The sequence below is a fragment of the Epinephelus moara genome, chromosome 23, assembly GCF_006386435.1.
Source record: "Epinephelus moara isolate mb chromosome 23, YSFRI_EMoa_1.0, whole genome shotgun sequence".
NCBI classification, from domain to species: Eukaryota; Metazoa; Chordata; class Actinopteri; order Perciformes; family Serranidae; genus Epinephelus; species Epinephelus moara.
In genome coordinates, this window is record NC_065528.1 from 26,880,019 (window position 1) to 26,903,064 (window position 23,046).

The following is a 23,046-nucleotide window of genomic DNA, read 5'->3' on the forward strand; positions in this document are numbered from 1 at the left end:
TAGTTATTTTTGCAATACTGCTTCAGTAAAGGAGCTAAATACTTAAAGGGTATTTTTTCAACCTGGATCTTATTTTCCCACATTTTTGTGTCTATGCAATAAATGGGAACAACAAGTTTTGAAACTGGTCCAGTATTGAGCGAGACTACTGCAGCTGGCAGCAGCAAAACAGGCTACAGTGTCACCACCAATTGAGCACCATTTTGCCACGGACAGGCTCAGATTGTTATTTTAAGTGTCTGACAACATTATGGAAAGGATCCCCACAGAGATAGACCTGCTTGTAAGAGAGTAAGATCCTGTTTGTTTAACCAAAAACAGCCTCAAAATCACCATCGCCAAATCCACCAGACTCTATTTAAATAAAGAGCAATTTTAGCATGTATAGAACCAGAATATGTTCACATCTAACTGGGTGAATCACTGGTTTATTTCAACCAACCCAGACCTGGTGACTTTAAACACAGTGAAAAAGACCCCCAGATGGCTTTGTGAGTTTTATTCTGCTTCTGTCACATTTGAATTAAGCATATTTTATGATGATAAAATTGCTGTTTTTTTTAGATGGAGTCTGGTGGGTTTGACCATAGCAATTTGGGGGCTGTTTCTGGTTACACAAAAAGGATTTCAATCTTTAACAAAAAGGTCTACCTCTGTAACCCTGTTAGTGATCAAAACAAGCACTTTTAGTGGATGTAAATTGATGGTGCACAATTGCCCCAATTGACTACATTGCAGCCTGTTTTGCTGCTGTCGTCTGCAGTGATCTCGCTCAATGCTGGAACAACTTCAAAAGTTGTTGTTCCCATTAGTCACTTAGACACTAAAACTTGGTAAAATGGGGTCCAGGCTGAAAAATACTGAAGTTGCCCTTTAATGAAACCAACATTCACAGAAATAAAAATGGTCCAATTTGGAAATGTACTTAAGTAAATTAAGTAGATAGATAAATTAACAGTTATAAGAATGAAATCATATGGACTTATTATTATTTGTGCATTTTTAAGTGTGTTTCTTTGAACTTTATACAGCCCGGGTCAGTAAACTAATCTCTCCTCTGTCTATAGGTTTTATGTTTACTTGTTTTATTTCTGTCTGTTATTTTCTCTCATGTGAAGCCCTTGGTGACCTTGTCTGTAAAAACTGCTGTAGAAAATACAGTAGCTGTGTGTCACAGGTGAAGGACATTTTAAAAGGCCTGAGTGAAGAAGTGAGTGTGGACATAAAGGTGATACTCTGCTGTCTCTGTAGCCTGATGTCATACAGAGAAGTATCAAGGTGACAGAGATTTAACTTTGATTCATCACATTTCTCATCCACAGCATCATCATCATCATAAATGCGAGAAATAAACACGTCAGTCATATCGTCCCCAACCTTCCCTTGAGCTGGAATCAAGTGTGTACATCAGCATGTGACGAACAAGGAGGTTCTCCTCTGATCAGAGCTGGTTGGATGAGTCACCCGGCGCCAGAGGGAGTCAGTCTGTGGGATCTGCGTGGGAGAGCTCACTTGTCAACAAATGCTTGTCTGCAGAAATGTTGCACTCCAACTGAGCAGTTATCAAAGGCCTATTGAAGACAAGGAATCAGCGACATTGTGCTGAGTCTTTTATACAGCAGACACACACCTGTGGCTGATGGAATAAAATTTACCACTAAACTTTCTGCTTTCAAGGTCCCTAAACTTCTACCACGCTCTCATAGATGTCAGACTGGAGGTGGAAAACAGTCAGTCAGAACATTTTAAAAGGAGTCATTCTGAATTTATATGATGGATTTCTACATGACATTCCTTATAGGAAAAAAACATCATGTCGTACACTTTACAAGGACACCACGCTTAACCACACACCTGTGTATGGCTGCAGCCAACCATCCATCCATCCGTCCATTCATCTGCTTATCCGGGGCCAGGTCGCAGGAGCAGCAGGATGAGCAAAGCACCCCGGATGTCCCTCTCCCCAGCATTGCTTTCCAGCTCTTACTGGAGGACCCCAAGGCGTTCCCAGGCCAGATGTCCGAGCTCCTCACCCTATCTCTAAGGCTGAGCCCAGACACCCCACGGAGGAAACTCATTTCGGCCGCTTGTATCCACAATCTCATTCTTTCGGTCACTACCCAGAGCTCATGACCATAGGTGAGGGTTGGGACGTAGATGGGCCAGTAAGTCAAAAGCTTCGCCTTCTGGCTCAGCTCCCTCTTCACCACGACAGTCTGGCAACACTGGGGGGACACATATGAATTACGAGGTTAATTAATTACTAATATTTATGTTGGACAAACAATCAGAAAACTCAGTAGTATTCAGTGTTAGAAAAGTATAAAGTGTAAACAAATATTTTCATTTTTCTCTCTGTCTAGAACTTTGGTTGATCAACTAATCCTTTCGTCATTACATCCATGCACACAATATTAAAATATATACTGATTTTATAAAAGATAAAAAAAAATACCACTGAGAGTACTACAATAATAGAAACATAACAGTATGATAAAACGAAAAATTATTTAAAATACATTCATTCTGTATTAAAAGTACACTTTACTTTACTTTACTTTACTTCTCTTTCAAAAAAAATTATATATTTTTATACATAGTTAGATTTTATATTCATTTTTAGCACACTGCTTTATTTTCAACATATCTTATTTTTTTTTAATTAATTTAATTATGTCCTTATTACTTATATCTTACACTGTCATTTTTCTTAATTTTATTTTTGCATTTTTTGAATTGTGTGATTTTTATTTACCTCTCTGCAGTCCTCGGGACAGTATATTACCAATTTCACTTATTTGTTTTATTAATAGTATTTATCTTAATTGATAGTATTACTTTAATTGCCTGATTTTATTTGCCTAAGTCCTGAAATATGTTATCCTGGTTCAACTGCATAAAGCACTTTCTAACTTTGTTTTCAAAAGTGCTTCATAAATAAAGTTTATTGTTATTTATTATAAACACAGTCATTCCTTCTACAAGACTTAAAAACAGTAGAAAAAAGTCACATCAAAACCAAAACTTGCATATTTTACTTTACTTATATGATCAGGCTATGCAGCAGAAAACCATGAAATTACAATAACGATAACACAAAAGTTCAAAAGTATGATAAAGTATGATAATATATAAATCATTATCTTTATGGAAATATCACAAAAGTGGCATAAAATACCGTAAACACCTTTAAAAAGCGCCATAAATAGCCTTATGGGCATATTAAAGGAACATTACAGTGACTTTGTCTTCGTGCTGAGCTCCGCAGTCACTTCGGCTCCTGTCGGAAGTGTTCGGCTGTTGTCGGACTCACCCGGCGTGCCAGAGGGCAGAGCGAGCGCAGCGGCTCTCAGCGCTCGAGACCAGCGCCATTCATCTGAAAGGACCGCGGGCACACCTGGTCGGACCGAGCAGAGCGAGTTTACCGACTGAAACGGCTCCACACAGGTGAGGTTATACCTTGCTTTACACTTTTAGTCAACTTTTGCACACTTTGCGGGGGTTTCACTCGAGGAATTATCACCAGAGGCGCGCGAGGAGGTGCAACTTTTGCGCATTTAAGCTAGCAGCAAACTTTAAGAACCTGTTATTATTGACGCTAGGTGCGTTAATTGTCACGTCGTGGGAAAATAAAGTTATATAGGGGGTTAAGAAGAGGTGGAAAGGACAGAAAGTTGTTTGTGCTGACTTTATTTTTTCTCTACCTGTCAACAGCAACCGGGTTAATCACTTGAGGAATGCGGTGCTATTAGGACGGGAGCCGAGAGCCGAAACTTCACAGCAACTTTGCGTTAATTCTCACCAAGTTAGCAAAAAGGGATCATGGCGACAGGAGGATTTAAATCAAACGCCACGACAGACTTTTTGGAGGAGTGGAAGGCAAAACGGGAGAAAATGAGAGCCAAAATGTTGGGGGACATAGCCGCAGCCACGGGTGCTCCCTTGGGTGCCAGCAACCCAAACAGCAACAACACCAACCGCCACGCCGCCCCGGCAGCCACCGAGCTCACCAATAACGGCAGCCCGGACCGGAGCCCCTCCGCAGGGAACTACCTCCCCCCCTCCTACACGGTGGCTCGGTCCTCCTCCGGCACGGCTTTAAAGAGACCCGAGGAGGAAGCGCATCACCTCGCCTATCCTGCTTCGCCCACAGCCGCCACCCCGCCGGGGAGCAACCTGAAGAAGGCCCCGCCTCAGACGGAGAAGGCTCCGTGCGCTTCCCCGGACTCCAGCCCCATGGCGTGCAATGACAGTGACAAGGGGAGCCCATCGCCCAGTGCGGCCAAGGAGAAGAAGAGCAGTGGTCCCAGTGCCAGGAAGGGGAAAGGGCAGATTGAGAAGAGGAAGCTGAGGGAAAAGAGGAGATCAACAGGTGTTGTCAGCATACCATCCAATGAGGTGAGTCAGGCCTGCTTGTGTTTAATGTGAGAAGTGAATCCCCACCTTTTCTCCACAGATACAGACCAGCTTCACCTCAGCAGCATAGGGGATTATTTATGTTTGTGCTGTACTGGGTTTTGAGGCATGATGTTGGGATGGGGGCGACTGTCAAAACTATTACAAAGACCAGGTGACAAGTATTTTGTGTCTTTGCTGCATGAAAAGTCAGAGCACCTCAGAAGCTACATTAAGAGTAGTTGAGCATGACTGATACTGAGTTTTACAGGGCCAATATCAATATTAATAATCTGCCATTTGTTTTTAACACAACGACATTTTTGATAAAATCCCTTACATTAAGTTAAGGAAAAAGGACCAGTGATGGTACTTTTTACATTTCTGTAAAATCTGTGACTGTCAGTTGTTTTTCAGTTAATTCTTAAGTTATTTAGCCTCAATATTGTCACTGTAAAGTGACAAATGTCCATCACAAATTTCCAGAGCCTATTTTTATGTCGTCTAGTTGCTTATATTGTCTCACCACATGTCCAAATCTACATATTTTCACTTTATGACAACATAAAACTGAAAAAAAAAACCCTTGTATTTCGGAAGCTCAAACTAGCAAATCTATGTTTTTTTTTATCTGATAAATGAGTCAAATGAATAATTACATGATCAAAATAGATAATTAACTTTCTGGTGATGGTCTAATAAACTAATGGACTTATTTTTTAAGCTCTTAGGGGAATAAAAGTGTCAAAAATGTAGCACTAACAGCAAATATAACAGTAAATTACTAATGTTTAACTTTACTGGAAACAAAATAAAATGAGTTTAAACATTTAAACAAGTACTGTATAGTGTGAACAACTTGTCTAAACAACCTTAAATTGATTCTAGATTATTTAAAAGCCTCATGCATCTTTATGAATTAATTTATCCTTCATTTACCAGTCTTGCCTTGTCTTGCAATTTCTTATTACTGATCAGGTGACATGTACGCACTTTAACGTGTGTGATAAGCTAACGCCAGCTGATAAAATTGGCCTACTTGATGTATTTGTCATGCTAATAATAGATAATTATAGTCATGGCTTTGACACCACAACGCCTGCAGTCATATAAAGTTAAGGAAAGTAAATAAAGTAGCAGGAAGAGAAACAGTGGAGCAGCATTCTTTTAATATCAAGTTGTGTGCACACATGGGGACTTACAGGGGTCGAGTCGGGTTATTTGAAATGTGAGGTCACAAATCATTTGTGAAAGGTTGTGATTGTTACATTATAGTGTGATATTTGATATGGGTGTGTATATTATGGTTAGTTTTTTGGCTGTTATTCTTTCTAACATCTTGGGACCAGGTTGGAAAAATGTTCTCACTTTAACACATTATCCCTCGGAGCCTGTGTTATAGATCCATAAATAATTCATATCAAAGAAAAGCACTTGTTTCCCAAAAGTCTCCAGATTCCTCTCATACATGTGTCCGGTTCAATCGACCCTCTGTAGCGAGGGGAACATGAGCAGCTCTCAGATGTCGGGGAGGGGGAGACGAAACAGAGGGAGGGAGGGGCTGTCGGCTGTGTATTGGAAGGCGGTGCTGTGGCGTTCATTGTTATTGAATTTAAATCATGTCGCACTCTTGCTTAATTCCTGTGGTTCAGACACATGCAGGAACTCTGATATGAAGCCGTGGCTGCCAGCAAGCTCTCCTCGCTAGTGCTGTGATTAAATACACTTTCAAACAAAGCACTCAAATTGCACAAAAATCGTTGGAGTAATGTTTTTTCATTAAGGCGATGGTGGCGTTTCTCCATAACCACCCCGCTTCCCGTATCCCCCTTCTCTTATGGTTGATAGCCACCCGGACCTCTGTGCCCTCGGGGCAGCACAACTTGGAGTTTGACCAGTTTTTCAGTTGGCGCTCCACATCCTGTTATTAGGTGCTCAGCAGTGCCGAGCAAAGCCGTTTGAGAGCTGGTCACAAGCCAGGCTGTAATGTTGGGCTTCAGCACTCTGGGCTGTGCCAGATATGTTAGGTCGAGCCCATAGGCAGCTGATTATGTATTAAAGTGGGCGAGCAGACTATTATTTGGGGGGAGGTGGGAGGTAATCTGATGAAGAGGCGAGCTGATTTGTGTGAGTGAGGCAGAGAGAAAGAACTCTGATTCCAGCGTGAGTGCTGTGGTCTTACGGTACACTATAAAGACATGTCCCAGAGTCAGCTGCTTATCTGTGAGACACTTTGGAGTTTCTGGAGTGTCCGGATTACGTCTATAAGACCTTAATCTGGTTATGAGAAAACCCATTATGTGAGTTGGAGTGCTCTGATAGATGTGTAGAAAGGTTTCTGATCTCTGACTGCCATTTGAGCAGATCCCTTATCAGTTTGGGTTATGTAATGGTCAGTAGAATAAAATATGTGATTGTAGCACTGAAAAGAAAGTGAAAGTCGTGAAAGTGATTGATGAATCATTGGGTTTTTGTTGAGACAGAGCAAGCAGTTTGCAGGGTTTTCCACACATTCATTAAGTTGTGGTGGCACGCCACAATATCAGCATTCGCCGCCACACACACACAAAAAAACATTGCCTGCATTTGCTTATTCAGAGCGCTGTGGCATGTACATATCATTGGGTTATTCAGAGCACCACACTGTCTGAGCACACTACAGTGAAAGCAGTGTGGTGAAAGCTAGGGATACACGATATTGGATTCTTATATGCGATCTTATTTGGCCGTTAACAGATACTGATATATCCACTTTTTCCCCACCTAATTTTAGTAATCATCAAGTCTCTTCTGTAGTGGACGTTAAATCATATTATGCATGTCTACTCTTACATGATGGCCGCCAGCAGATGGAGACATAAAATACAATGCTTTTCAATATATGTGATATTCATTTATTATGCAAAATAAGAAAACGCATGATGGCCAAGACTAGTAGTTCATTTTAAAGCCAATGTCAGTCAATACCAATGACGTGCCGATACTATCAAGCATCCCTAGCGAAAGGGAACTAAACCCGTCATTAATTCATATAGAAATAGAGCACTCATTTTAGTGTTCATCATTTTTCCAGCCTATTTTGAATGGAACCAGCCACGTTCCCATGGAAACTGTGCACCCTGCAGTCCAGCACCAGCTCTAACCTGTGTAAGGGCAGCAACAGAAAGTTTGCTGTCACTCACCTCTGCAGCAGCTTTTCCTCTACTCCATATGTCTGATCAGCTCTGATTGATCTGACCCCGCAACTCAGACTCAACAAACTGCTGCTGAGGAAAAAAAACAAAACAAAATTCAGAGTTCCACCTGCGCTGCGTTCACAGACCGGCAAGGTCACACAATACAAAGGGACACTGAAAAAATAAAATAATTGATTCCCAGAGGGGGAATTCTGGTGTTTAAGTGTCACAGACAGAAATAAGTACAGCTAAATAAAGAAATAAAACAATTAATATAAGGATAAATAAAAATAAGAGGTATGTACAACAGCTAGTATAAGACTAGAAGTAAAAATATGACCCACACATTAACAATTAAAGACAAAGTTACGAGCAGATAAATCAGTAATAAGAAAAACTGTTGGTTACAGCCCTAAAATATTAACATTTAAAAATCTTTAATTTGTGGCTTTTTTTGCTTGATAAATGTCTTGATACTTACTTAAAATTTTTCTGTCAATCGACTACTCAACGAATCGTTTCTAATTCATACGTTTCTTAAATATATTTTATAAAATATACTATTATAATATTGATGATAACTGTTTACGGTAACTGAAAACTGAAATATTGATTATGTTAATAAGATACATATGATATGATGTAAATAATCCAACTCCTCTTAAATAATTTGTTTCTTTGTTATATTCATTTGTCTCCCTCCCCAACGCCATCTTGTTATCTTTTTTACCATCGATTAAGTGTAACTGCTATTATTGTACGATTTTGTACAGTTATGGTTACAGACTCTGTCTCCAACTCCCTACTCTTGTATTTTTAGTTTAATTATTTGTCAAATAAAGAAACAAAATGCACAGTAAACAAAGTTGAAGATGAATTTGGCTGTTATTATTTTCAAAGTTTTTGCGATAATATTGTTATCATGAACTCTTTTGGCCACCATAATCATGTAGTGAATGAAAATCTGACATCATACCTTCATGAACTGAGATTTTTGCAAGCTTTGGAAATCACAGAGAAACATAAAAATACTGAAGCAGGCAGCATGGCAGATATTTATTCCCTTTGTCATATGTTTCCCGTTCTGCTCCTGTTGCATATAAAGAGGACCAAACTATGCAAATGAAGACTCCCCTCACACAAGCTCCCTTTTTCACCAGAATATGAGTGGACAGGTGTGAAAAGAGATGCCTGGGATTATCTCCCCGCTTGTTCTGTGCAGCATAATGGCTGTTGAGCGGGATTTCAGAGCATCAGGGGAACCCAATCTTCTGCCTGGTGAGGCCATAATGGCCCGATAAAAGCTCCCTGCTCTACTGGAGAAAAGACAGTTCGGCACAGCATCAATCAGTACCACCTCCCGCGCTCCGGGAAGGTGTCTCCTTTCTCTCACCCTGCTCGCCGCCTCGGACTGGGGGCCATTGTTGTTGACGCTGACCTTTGACCTGCTCACGACATGCTTATGCAACAGAGGAATGTGGAAATGAGCGAGTGTGTGTGTGATGAGCAGTTAAGCATCTCTGAGTTTTCTCATCCGAAAATGTTTTGGGAGTCGTGATGTAAGCGTGTTTCCCGTAGGACATGCCACATGTGGTGTGACGGCTCATTGTGAAGCATTTTATGACCTTAGTGAGTTATGTGGCCGTGGTCAGACACTTCGACCGGGGAGTGTGAACGTTTTGTTTCATGTGGACGGCTGGATCTGCCCCACAGAGGCTGCTGCTGCTGCTGCTGCTGGGGAGTGTGGAGCCCGCCGGCCCCTCGCAGCTATTTGTCTGCAGCGTCACCGAAGAGGTCAACAGGTTTAACATGCAATACTGTGCCGAGCGCTCGAGCAGTTAACACTCTGCTGATAGAAGGATGTGGCAGACAAGAGGGGTCCTTGTCTAACTTGATCCTTTGGTTAATATGTTTCATACAAACATGTGTTAACCTCTTAAACACCACTGTCCTGCTGGTCAAATCCGCTGTCCATGATTTTAAGTTTTAGTGGAGATCTTAAAGTTTCCAGAAAACCCAAATATAATAAGCTACATTTTGGGGAAAAGTTTTGAAGTTCATGTGCAAGACGTGAATAGAATATTAATATTTCTGTTTGATGATGGTGTGCAGCCTTTAAGAACAAGCAGATTTAGAACATTTACTGTCAGAAAGTGTGAAAAATGACGACTTTAACAACCTTAAAGCTACTTAAGGGAGCTATAAAAAGAAAAAGGAGTTGTTTTTTGCCAATTTTATGCTTCAGTTTTACTCAGTGACATTTAAAGCACACATTTTGTTTTTCAAAGTCATTCAGTTGTTTAAAAAATATTCTGATATTTTTGACTCTAACTCTTTTTTGTCAGCCCGTCTCCCTCAGCATGAGTGGACACAGCACATGGCAGTAGTGAACACACACGTTGGGAACTGCAGGACTGCAAATTTGAATCCCAATTTGGGAATGTCTGTCCTGTGGTGGACAGAAAACATGTAAATTAGCAGGCTTGTCTAGGCGCAGTTGGGCAAGAAAATCAAGAGACCTCGGTTTAGGCAAAAAGGAGACTGGAGATTTAAGTATCTTAGTATCCACACGCTTGTTTTAAGTATAGCTGCACTGTTTTAAATTATAATTCCTTATTTCAAGAACGACGGACTAGCATTTGCAAAATTTGAGCAAATTCTGCTTCATATTGAGAAAATAATACTTCAGACTTTTCTTTGTATCAAGATTAATGGACCTGTTTTTAGTTGGGCCGCATTTGTTTTGAGATATCTGTGGGTTCTTTCAGACTAGATACTTTTACATGTTTAATAAAAGTTTGGCAAGTGAATTTTTCCCTGTTCTGTTGGCAGATCGCTTTGTTTGATTTAAGTAATATTTCCACTATTTTATTACTTGTTTTTCTTGTTTTTGAGAGCTGACTTTTGCAGTGTTGTGTGTAACCATTGTCGGGCGGTCGGAGATCAGACCCTCGGCGCAATCCTATTGTCTTCCTCTGGAACTGTAAAAGACGTCCACACCACGACATGTTTTAGACAGTGTGCTGCAGTTGTTATTTGTCTTCTCTGTGTTTATTGGCGGCTCGCAAACCAAGGTTAAAGGTACATGTACCTCCACTCACTGTGTCAGGTGTGTAGATGCCGCCCTTGTCAAGTCAATACTTTTGAACATTTTTGTGGCATCTTGAACTGAACTGCCAAATCTGTGAAATACACCAAGCTTGACTTTATCACACCACAGACTGTATGGGTTGTAGCTGCTGCAGATGTAGGCGAATCACATGTTCCATTAAATCAAAGAACACTTGCGGTGATTGGCTGTGGGCAAAACCATACAAGTAGTTATTTTGTTCAACATCTAGGTACAAAAATGATTGAATCCAGGTGTTGTTTGACTGGAGACTTTTTGACACTACTTGGTTCTGGGTTATTTCGATCGATACCTTAAGGGTATTTTGCACCGATGCTCGGTTGTGTCATTATTCCAACTCTTTCATCTGCTCTCCTAAAAACTGCCTGGACTGACATTAATCAGCTAATGCCCCCTGCCTTGTTTGTACCTGAATTTATTTCTGCTCCATTTTATTCTGTGCTGATGTTCAGTGAAGGGTGAAGTTGCACTGTATGTTTGTAGAAGGGCCACGCTGAGAGCAGAGTTTGGACAACATTAGATCCTGTTTAACCCCAGTGCAGTCGCAGTCTAATGCATGGTTTGACTCTGGTTTAATGAAATGAGTGCTAATGTGTGTTTTTGTGTCATGGGTGGCCTTTACTTCTGCTGCTGCTGCTGCTGCTGCTGCTTTTAGCATTCGCAGTAATGTCAGTAATACAGTAGTATACTCAGACACTCTTTTACCAAATGTGTTAAAGTAGAGGCCTCTTTTTTTGTTTTAATAGCTTTCTGAAGGTGTTTAAAAGTTGTGTATTGGTGCATTTCTTTCATTTTTTTGTTCCACACAACAAAGTGACAGCAAAAATTAAAGTCACATACTCCTTAAAAAAGATCTAAAATGAGTTGTGACACTTTCTCACATCCCAAATGATGAACATTGTGACTACACTCCTTAAATCCTCGCACTTGTTTATTAATCAAATATAAATAGGCTGTCAATTCACAGCTGTGCAAAAGAATGCAAGAATGTTAATTTGCATGTGGTGGAGCATGTTTCACTCGCTGTTAAACCCTTCTCCAAACAAGGTCACATCATCACAGTAAATACCAGAGGGATTTTATCATGGACTTAGGTAAGCAAGGAGCTATTTAGGCAGGGTGTTGTGTTTCCTTCTTTTCTCTTGAACAACAGGAATGCTAAACTCTTTAATTAAAACACGTGTTTCTCTGAGTGAATTTTCCCCAAAACCAGACGCACCCGTTCCCAAGCAGAACATTTTGTGTGGTTGACTTACTGGCGTGAACTCTGGATTGTTTACGAGCGCCACTGTCACTGGAAAAGTTTCAAAGGAGTGACTAATGGAAATAAAAGTCCCCAGTTGAGCTGTTCTGAGAATTTTAAGGGAATTCCAAAGTAGGACGACAGAAGGGAGAGAAAGGGGGAAGAGCTGTCTGCTTCTGCGATGAAGTCGTTACCAGCTCGGCCCCTTTCCATACAGGTACCTGGGGGTCTCTCAGCACCTCGTAAAACATGCAGCACCTTTGTAATGGGCCGTGGCACGTGGTTTTGTTCAGTTACGTAAACTTGAAGCCCCCATAAACGTCACCCCTGGCTAGGTGAGCGTCCATTATGTTGTCAGATGGCATTAGATCACTGGATTAGAGCTAAAGAGGGTGTGAGAGGGAGTCTGCCCACAAGTGGAACAACTCACTACGATACACCATCAGATACAAATTTGGTGGTAATACAGTGGTTACTATCACTTTGGTTGCTTTATGGTTGATTGTGGTGAATCTTGTAAATCAGTACGTGGGACTGATTTATGCTAATATTGGATTAATTTGGATGATTTTTGCATTGATATAATGAATTATCTTGAGTTGTAAAGTATTTTTTTCTTCCCAAAAAATACATCCTGTGTGTTTATTTCTTTTCCAAACAGTTTCTTAACTTCCAAAAATGAATGGATTAAGTCGACATCGCAAATACTGTAATAGAGGATTTTATACTTACATGTGCAAGACTTGAAATACCATGTGTATATACATGTAAAATTTGAGCTGTGCACGTAATTCAACTTAACATTCACCAGAGCTTTGTAAATTTGAATATGTTATGCAGGGCTCAGATTCATGCAGCTGACACTTTTCACATGCTCCCACACCACATTTCCATTTTCTGACACTCTGAAAAACACATTTATAACCATATAATAATGTTGCAGCACGACAAGAAGACAGGGACAGGGCAGGAACAGACAAGATAGAGTATGAGAATGTGCAAAACTTGATCCAGACAGCTGCTGCTCAAATTTTGATGCCTGTATATTTGTGCTGTTACGGTGCCAGTACATGGAGCAACTTAAAAGGACAATGAAAGACTACAGAGTCGACATCTGTCATCATATATTAAGTAAGCTTTTTTGAACATGTCAGGTCACCAAAGAAGTCCTAACGTGATTTAAAATGGAAAAAGAAGTTTCAGAAACTGCTCAAAATGGTCCTACAACCATGTAAAATTGGAAGGTGTTTCACTGGACATTGCTTTACTGGAAGCGGCCGAGGTGGGTAGTGAAAAGACGGAAAAGTAAACCAAGTGGTGCAGTTAGATTTTTTTTTTTCTTTTTTTTTTTGCAGGTAAAAAAAACAAATCGATGCATGTAAATTTTAAAACATGCACAAAAAAGTATTTAGACCCCTGATGTGTCCCGTTCCCCAAAGCAAGTATTTCTTCGCCATTATTACTGAAACTCGGGGGGGGATTTGGGATACAGACAGTGGTCATAAGTAAAACAAAACAGACTGTACAATACATAACACACAGAATACAGAATCACACTGTCAGGGGTAAATCATGGACAATTATTGGTCACCGCTGGTTAAGAAAAGTAATAGCAGACGGAACAAAGGATGATCTGTAACGCTCAGTGCAAGCAACAACTCTCCAACTCAACATGGAGGGGATGTTGAGAGTCTGATCAATCAGTGTGAGACATTTCACAAGATAGCCAACTCATTTGTGGTTAGGTGAAAACACGGCATACAGTTTTAGATATTTTCATGATTTGAACATCGTGGGCTCATAAACCCTTTCAAAACATAGTGTCTAAATGTACAGTATTGTCATAAGAAGGGAATCACCAGTACGTCTGCGTCCTCTCTTTATTGTTTCATCATGTCAGTTAACTAAAAGATGCTTCACAGACACAGTTGCTAGCACTGACGAAGAGTCAGCACTTCCTTTGTCCATTTTACCATCTTGCAAAAGAAACAGATCTCAGTACTACATCATGATTAAAGATGAGGTATTTCATTTTTTAAAAAAGCCTAAGGCCCTGTGTCCACATAGCGCCTTTTTCTGGCAGAAAGGCGTTGGAAGGGCGCTGTGGAGCGCTGGGATGAAGCGTCTCTGCGCCCAAAAAAAAACCACTCACGAGGGTTTTCGTTTCTATGACAACAATATCTTGACAATTCCTGTAGCCGCGCAGTTTTGCAGGTTTATAGTGATACATATACTGTGTTAATCTTTTAATGCTACAGCTGGTGAAGTCATCATCATGTTTTATTAGTTTAGTTTTATTAATTATACATTTTGATACATACAGGTAAACATATTGCAGAACTCTGTCAAAGTACACCAAAGCATACATTTTCATTTCCAAATATGTATTTGAAAACAAAACCATTCATACGGTCAATAAAAAACATTTTGTTAATAATAAAAAACAAATTTAATCTCAACAGTGACCGTGCCAGCCGTGTGTGTGCGTGCGCGTGTGTGTGTGTGCAGCAGCAGCGCAGCAGCAAAAAAAAAAAAAGGCATTATAAAAAGCCGTCAAATAGTGTTAATTAATTGACATGAGACATTGAAGAGGTTGTCAGTCCTATTCTATAGTCTGTAAATTGAAGAGGTTGTCAGTCCTATTCTATAGTCTGTAATACTTTTTTTTTTCTTCTCGGAAATTAGCCTACTCAAAAATGCATTCATTGTGTGCTTCTGAGCACACGGGCAGCATAAACTCAAAAATGCATTCATTGTGTGCTTCTGAGCACACGGGCAGCATAAACCATGAAGTTACATATGATGGTCTGGCAGATCGTTGCGGCGCTTGGATGCAGTTGACAGTGACAGTTTTGTCAGCAGCCATTTTTCTTCCTACCAATAACCTATGGTTGAGGCAGCTCCAGCTCCAACGCCGCTCACGTGCTCTGACTCAGGCATCAGAGCCTCTAAGCTACAGCGATAGATGCATTGGCGCTGTCCGTGGTGCTTTACACTAGGACCGCCGGGATTAGATCGCCCCTCCAAGCGCTGCAGTCCCGGCGGCTGGCGCGGTCACTGTTGAGATTACATTCGTTTTTTATTATCAACATACTGTTTTTTTACTGACAGTATGAATGGTTTTGCAATATGTACATAGCCTAACTGTATGTGTCAAAATGTATAATTTTCAGCAGCGGTCGGAGGTATAAATGCTCAGAAGTGTAGTGTGTTTAATTTTAATTTTTGTAACTTAAAGGCTTCAGAAAACATACAAGACACATTTTTAGGAAAAGTCATAGGAAGCAAAGCTTGTAGGTTTTATCTAAACAGAGTTATTTGCATTATAAAAACCGTTGTGGCGGCTCTACGACAAGTGCACTTACATTGATCACTTCCATAAAATAAAATGAGAAATTGGACAAGATTGAAAAAAAATGTTAAAATTAAATTATATAGCTATTGTCTCTGTTATGGTAATGTCTGTGTGACATGTCATACAACTCCGGATAGACGGACACGGCCAGCACCAGCTTCTCCTCCATTTTTTCTGGTTACCAGGGTGACGTCTAACTAAAACAGACAGAGCTGCAGTTTGTCTGTTGACAGTAGCGGTAGCAGTAGCATAATCTGGAGCTACATCAGCTCTGACAAAATTGATTTCAGTACCAGAATGTCGCTGAAAACCTAGAGCAGACAAAGGCTGACACTGCTGTGCAGCAGCTTCCCTGATTGTCGTTTGCCTTGGTGCCACAGTATTATTACATGTATCCAAAGTCCTTCCTGTTTGATGCTTACTGTTTGAGTTTTGCTGTTATTTGCACACGAAGTTTAAAGTCCATTTTATCCGGGTCGCTGCTCTTCAGTTATGGCTGCTCAGGAACTTTGCAGAACAGACTGTAGATGATTACTGAAGAACGACGTAGCCCCTGCACGGCATGCACAAGAACGCACAGTCATGCAAAAGCTGCGCTGCCTCCGACCAAGCATGCCTGTTTTGCCTGCAGGGCCGCCTCACTCTCTTCGCCCTCCTTCTTTAATACAGCTCAGCAGTTATGAGCGCTCACATCTCAAGCGCTTTATCCCAAAACTCTGGTCAACTGAAGGTAATATAGCTTCACCATGGGCGACCACTGAGACTCAGCTGTGGGCGGTTTCCTCACCAAGAAGCATCAAGACGCTGCATGAGACATTACTCACCTCACTGCCGCTGCTCGAGTGACATGATTGCTGTCTTTGTGGCTAATATTTAACTGCGTGTGTGTGTCCAGGATGAACAAGTTTGGCATGAGTTTGTGTGTTGGTGTCAACTTGAGAATCTAAAATAAGCCTCTAAATGGAGCATAAATTATTGATCCTCTGGAATTTAAGCTGAATCAGTCCAGTGTTTAAAGGCCATGTTGAATTTACTGGTTAAATCCAGTGTGCTTCATAAACCATGTGAATATTTAACCAGAACCACTTTGACTGTTTCCTCTGCAGGCACAAAACAGTGTCACAGTGAATAGCCCTGTCCTCATCTGACCCTGGATTCAGGCCATTGTTTTGCCATGAAAGCTCAAGTCCGACCATCTTCACTCAGAAACTTTACACGTTTTGTTTAAGTTCGTTTACACATTTTTTTCCCGAGCTTCTGTCTGGTATTTCTCCCTCATTACCAGCATTCACAGCAAGAACATTAACACGATCTGGTGTGTGTTGTGGCAACTGACATGCAGCTTATAGAAATGTACTGTTTGGGATTTTAATCCTAATAGTTTATGGAGGCATGCAGAGATAAGCGATAATCGGTTTCATGCTTCCGCTTTTTTTGGAGATAAGTCCCCCGTCCCGTCGTCATTTGGTTGTTGGGGAACTTTTCCCTCTGCTTAGCTGCCGGGCATCTTGGTAGTTTGACAGCACGCAGACACACACAAACACACACTGCAGGGGGTGTTAAGCAACACAGTGGTGGATTAGAGGAGTGGGTGAGTGTATGCTGTGATTTTTGTGTGTCTGTAACGTGTAACCTATTTGTTGGACATTCCTGTGTGTTTGCTGACGACTGTAGGGAATTTGTGAGTCAGCCCTAATCAGGCCACTCTGCATGATAAGGCATTTGGGAGCCTGTCTGTTTGTATTCATTAAAGTAGAATTACTTAGAGACCCCAGTTTCCATTTTCCCACTCTGTTCTATTTTAAATTCTGGTGCACATTTGGTATGCCTGTTTTCAGTCTTCTGGGTGCTGTCGTCTGTGCTCTGCAGTGAGGGACGAAATTAGATGTCTTTCTTTTAAACCAAGACTTTGCAACTTCTGAAATTAATAAAATAAGTTAAGTAAAGTAAGTTAATCTTCCCCTTACAAACGATGAGAGTATGAGAAAGTTACCTCAGTGTGTGGCTCATATCTAGTTCTGTTACTGTAATGTATATATGATTATAACAAGGTTTTTAAAGCACAATAATCTTGGGAAATAAAAGCAAATTCAGCTTACCTTTATACTGTAATTTCCCCCTCTGGCCACAGTGGGTCTCGTTTTAATTCATAATGTAAAAAGTAGAGTAAAGAGTAGCAAGTATTAGTCTTAGCAGCAAAATGTACACAACAGACTTTTATTTTAGGGCTGCCCCCTAATAGTCGACCAAATATTAGTCGAATAGAAAGGCCACTAGTCATAGGTCGCTTAGTCGCAAAAAAACTGTGAAACTCTATCAGGAGCTGCACCTTGTCAAAATAAATCCAAGCCTATATGACTGGACCATGTGGGAATTCAATTTGAAAGGACAGACACAGGAAGTGTCCACGCTCAGCAGTCAGACAGGAGTCTGGTTAATTTCCAGGGCTGGTACCTGCGGTTATTCCACAGGCTAGTTAATAACATGTCGGGCAGGAAATCCAAAGTGTGAGATCATTTTGAGAAGGTGAAGGACGAACCCAAGGTGATATGTAAACTCATCTTCATTGGTCGACTACAAACATGACGTATCATCTGAAACATGGAAGTAGCTACATGCCCATTAGCCCACAGCGTCATTAACATGCGGCTCGGCAGGCAGTTTTATGTTCTCATGCCAGAATAAAAAGCCTTGAAATTCATCTCCTGGTATTTTTAGTCAAAATCTGACACATTATATTTCAATAATCACTTTATATGTAAAATAATTTAAACATCAGTTATAGTCAGTTGCACAAAACCACTTCTGTCTGAGGTTTCATATCTGACGCAGCCTCGGTCCTCTGCTCACTCTGCCGTTTTATTGCATGGGGGACAATAAGCCTCAGTGATATTTGTATGAGTGAATGCACACCAACAGACTGATTCTGTCTGCAGTCTAACAGGTTTCACGCACTGCCTCTGTGTGTTATGTCACCATGGATCTCACTCAAACTGCTTCCTCCCGAGAAGCATCAGTGTATCAGATGAGCTGGTTTCACACGTGCAACCGAACCTGCTTTTGAGGAAGGACGAACAAACATCACTTGTGGGTTAAAGACGGAAAGTCAAAGACTCAGACGGAGGAATGTTGGCTGAACAGGATGATGTCTTTGAGTCTCGCCAGTGTTTTGTTTGTCGATTTTACTTCTCATTTCTCTCCATGGAGAGGATAAACTTAATTTTCTCAAACTGAGCTGCAAGAAAAATATTTCAATACTGAACTTTATTGGTGCTCTTGGCTCCTGTGTTACCCTCGAATGAAAACAAATAAGATTTAATAAAGCAAGAAGTATGATGATTTATGTGGTAATTTAGGCTGAATTGGAAACATTTTTAACACCAGCAGATTGATTTAATTTCCTACTTTCGACAGACCGAGTATTAGATAGACGTGCAGCAGTTTACCCCCCAGAACGTCGCACTTCAAAAGGACACAGTATTGAAAACACAGCTCAGTGAAACAGCTCAGGAATGCAAGTTGAACCCTTGAAATGGAATAAATATGTGGCGCTAAACTGCCAAATGCACGAAGCCTTGATCTTTAAGCCTTTCCTCCCAACAAAGGAGCCTGAAACCTGCTTCAGCTGACAGAAGGGCCTACCTATTATCAAGCTCATGCCTTGAAGCCTGAGTGTCTTTGTTCTTGTGCGTGCACTCCTGTGTGTGTGTGTGTTGTGTTTACCAAGGCAGTGTGCCACTTGACACACAGTACTGGAGGGAGCGATCTTATACTGTACCTGCCACAAAATGCCTCGTTTTCTCATTCCAGCTCCCCGTCGCTGGCAAATTACTTTTGGCACTTTGTTTGGAGGTTCTGTTGGATAATACGAGTGTGTAGTACGTGCACATTTGTTTCCTTCTGTGAAACCATTTCTACAATTTTCAGTACAGCTTAATTTATCCTCCCTAGAAGGGCAAATATCCGTGGCAGCTCGCAATACTGAACAACACAATAAACTAGGACACTTAAAAGGTGTGTTTGTTGTTTTAGTGCAGGGGGTTTTCAGGCCAAGTACCCCTTAGCTGAAACAGAGACCCCCTACTACGTAGAGTATACTGTATAAAATTGAGCTGCACATGGGCCTACAATAACCTTTTGTTTATAATGCACACAATACTAAGCTATTAAAATAGCTATTATTGGCAGATTCTTACATTTATACATAATGTTTTAATGTTAAACATACATGTTTAAGCCTTTTAGGAATAGTGTGTAAGATTTTGGGGGGTTTAGTGGCATCTACCGGTGGAGATTGCAGGGTAGACCTCCTTTAGTGTTCATCGTTCAGGAGGTTTTTATTGGGGGCCGAATTATCCACAGAGGTTTCTTTATCTTTAAAACAAATGGATCAGGTGATTTTAACAGGTAAAATCCTTCCTACAAATCAGTGTTTCTCTTATGCTGTTTGGCATGTCGGAGGCGGCCTGCTAGCCCAGCGTCTGCTAATGTGTGCTCACCTTTTCTCACTGATAACTTACGATCCAGACATTCGGGAAGTTTTTACAGGGAGCTGAATTTTCCGCAACGTGCTCTTTGTCTCCAAGAGAAACAGATGCAGTGATTTAAACGGTTAAAACATTGAATAAAGCAGTTTCATGTTAAAAAATTATCTGTTTTTGACGCTGGTTGTCAGGAAGAGGCTGCTAACTACAGTGGCCGACTTAGATGTAGATATAAACAGCTCATTTTGAGGTAACGAAAACACAATGATTCTAATTTTTAGGCTATACACTAAAGAAAACATACCAACAATATTATGTTCTGCCTATATATCTCTAAATCCTACAGACTGGACCCTGCACTGAATCTGTGCCTGGCTACTGTAGTGAGATGTCTGACCCTGGTGAGTGGGTTTGAGTCTTCTCTCGTTTGCGCATTTCCGTAGCTGCGTGGCTGGGTGAGTTAGCCTCACCCTCTGCACTTTTGTTGGTGGTTTCTGAGGTTGATGGTGTGTCAGAGTTTCTTGCTTCAGAAGTTACAAAATGATCCATTGTGACACACAAGGTACAGCTGCACATTCTGCACAGTGATTAGCGCAAGCTAGCTCATGATCAAATGAGAATGAAATTAAATTTAAAAATAATTTGGCGCCCCCTGCAGTAACTCGGAGGATGTTCTAGGGGTTGTGAACCACTTGTTGAACACCCGGGTTCTGTTAAGTCATGAATATTTACACTTTTCCCGTAGTGTTCTTAGCAGAATAAAGATCCCTACCATTAGAAAACATCAATACCACCCCTGCTAAACATTTTGTTGGAAAAAAATCTGCTTTTATGGAATACACATTTTCAAAGCATTAAAAACAGTAAAATAAAAGCTATAAAAGCTCTGAGCACTGGACGTAAAATTTACATTTACTTTTACACTGTGTACTTAAACACTAACACAAGGCAGCAGGTTCTGGAAACACCACCTGCGTTTCCACAAGTGTTTTCATCTGCATTTTACAGCATTACATCATTTATATGGAGAAAACCTGACAGCCATTAAATGTACTGGGAAGTCTGAGGATAATATATTCTGTCAGAGAGGAATGTGGTGAGAAACACCTGATGCAGAACCTGTTGTACTAGTTCCTGTTGGTTCTTATCATGATGTTCACGGACACATCTCCTCTGCTGCATGAATAGAAGAGCCACAGTAGATGACCAGCCTCCACAGGAAGGATGGAAAGGTTTGCTGTGTGACCAAGGCAGCAATAGTTGTCAGAGTTATATGCTAGTTTATGATTATCATTATCAGAAAAGTGGCTGATGAGGAATGAGGAGTGTCCCATGGGATCCATCCATTTTTAACCACTTAATGGAAGTCAGGTCGCGGGGCAGCAGGTTGAGCAAAGTATTCCAGATGTCCCTCCTCCCACCAACACTTTCCAGCTCCTCCTGGAGGACCCCAAGGTGTTCCCAGGCCAGATGAGATATGTAATCCCTTCAGCATGTTCTGGGTCTGCTCCGGGGCCTCCTACCAGTGGGATGTGCCCAGAATACCTCTGAAGGTAGGCGCCTAGGAGGATCCTGATCAGATGCTTGAACCACCTCCACTGGCCCCTTTCAATGCGAAGGAGTAGCGGCTCTACTCCGAGCTCCCTCAGGATGTCGATGCTCCTCATCCTATCTCTAAGGCTGAGCCCAGACACCCTTCGGGGGAAACTCATTTCGGCCGCTTGTATCCACGATCTCATTCTTTCGGGCACTACCCAGAGCTCACGAACATAGGTGAGGGTTGGGACGTAGATGGACCAGTAAATCGAAAGCTTTGCCTTCTGGCTCAGCGCCCACATCACTGAAGATGCCGCACCAAACCGCCGATCCATCTCATACTACATTCTACTCTTGCTTGTCAACAAAACCCTGGGACACTTGAACTCCTTCGCTTGGGGCAGTGACTCACTCTCAACTGTAGGAACTATATTTAGCTAAAAATCTTACAACACAACACTTTGCTATCTGCTCTTGAGAGTTCAGAACCTCGTCACACACAAAATAATGGTGTCTGACATCTAATAAACTCCTCATTAATCGAGCACAGTACTGAGTGTTTATGATGGAGGGAATGGTGACTAAGTGAATGTGAAGGGTGTGATTTCAGTCACAGCTTATCAGTGACTTAAAGCCTCATTTACATCATGACGCTATGAGACCTCGTGTCACCTTTAGATATGAATATGTAGAGTAAACATGGTGCTCTAGCAACATGGAGACAAATACAACAATAGAAAGTGTGAAGCTGTCACTCTTGACATTGTGACACACCCTCTTAGTGGACACAGATACAGTACAGTGCAAAGAGTGGACCAGGATGATGATGTGTCCGTCATGGCTTTGCCTCTGTACACCAGCACACAGGATCTCAACTGAGACCTTCACACCCATGTTGGGTCAACAGTGAAGGACTCAGTTTATCGTTTATACATTTTCTTAAACACTACCTCCAGTGGAAATAGAGTTTTTAACCTTAATGTGTTCATATGTTTTTTTTTTTCCATACACTACAAGACACAACTGCATGGAAAAAAAACAAACAGTCAGCACCACGGCTGAGCATTTTCGCCTTTGAACTTTAGTGTACCAATGACAGTCTCAAGAACGCAGATTCAGACTTCCAGGGTTTGTTTCTTGACTAGTTGATCAATTGACCTCTATCCAACTGATCGTATGTTTCACACAACGTGTCCCTTGCACCATATATCGAGAACTCTCAAGTAGGCATGTGCCGGTATGAGATTTTGACGGTATGATAACCCTGGGCAAAAATACCACGGTAACCGGTATTACCGAGGTAATAATAATAATATATAACAGGTGTCGTCCTATTTTTGTGCTCTACACTTTAAAACGGTAGGCTAATATTCGTTTGACCATTCATGAGCGACAGCACTACCAGGCATCTCCTGTCAGTGCAACGCATCATCACCCTAGTTGTTTTAATGTGTAGGCTAATAGAACCATTAAAAGTTTAATAGAGCCGTTTCTTAACTTCACGATGGTGACTCCGCCCAGCAGCTTGTTGAGCTCCTCGTTGTTGCGGACAACGGAGCCCAGCACGGGAGGAGCTGGTCTTTGCCTTGGATCTGGGGGTTCTTCTGATAGCCAAAATGGTCCCACACCACTGACTTCATCCTTTTCGCCGGTGGGAAAAGTTCAGCTTCACCTCCTCCAGCCATGTTTGCAGTTTGCACGTGAGTGGATTTACACTGATTACTGAC

General features: G+C 41.2%; 1 protein-coding gene across 1 annotated transcript in view; it reads left to right on the forward strand.

Moving 5' to 3' along the window:
* The first annotated feature begins 3,294 nt into the window (after positions 1-3,294).
* The window catches only part of pawr (PRKC, apoptosis, WT1, regulator), a 115,900-nt gene continuing 96,148 nt past the window's right edge, over positions 3,295-23,046 (forward strand). The window contains exons 1-2 of the mRNA XM_050036774.1: positions 3,295-3,447; positions 3,715-4,398. Of these exons, the coding sequence (XP_049892731.1) occupies positions 3,823-4,398 (576 nt within the window). The 5' untranslated portion in view covers positions 3,295-3,447; positions 3,715-3,822. The remainder of the gene's footprint in view (positions 3,448-3,714; positions 4,399-23,046) is intronic.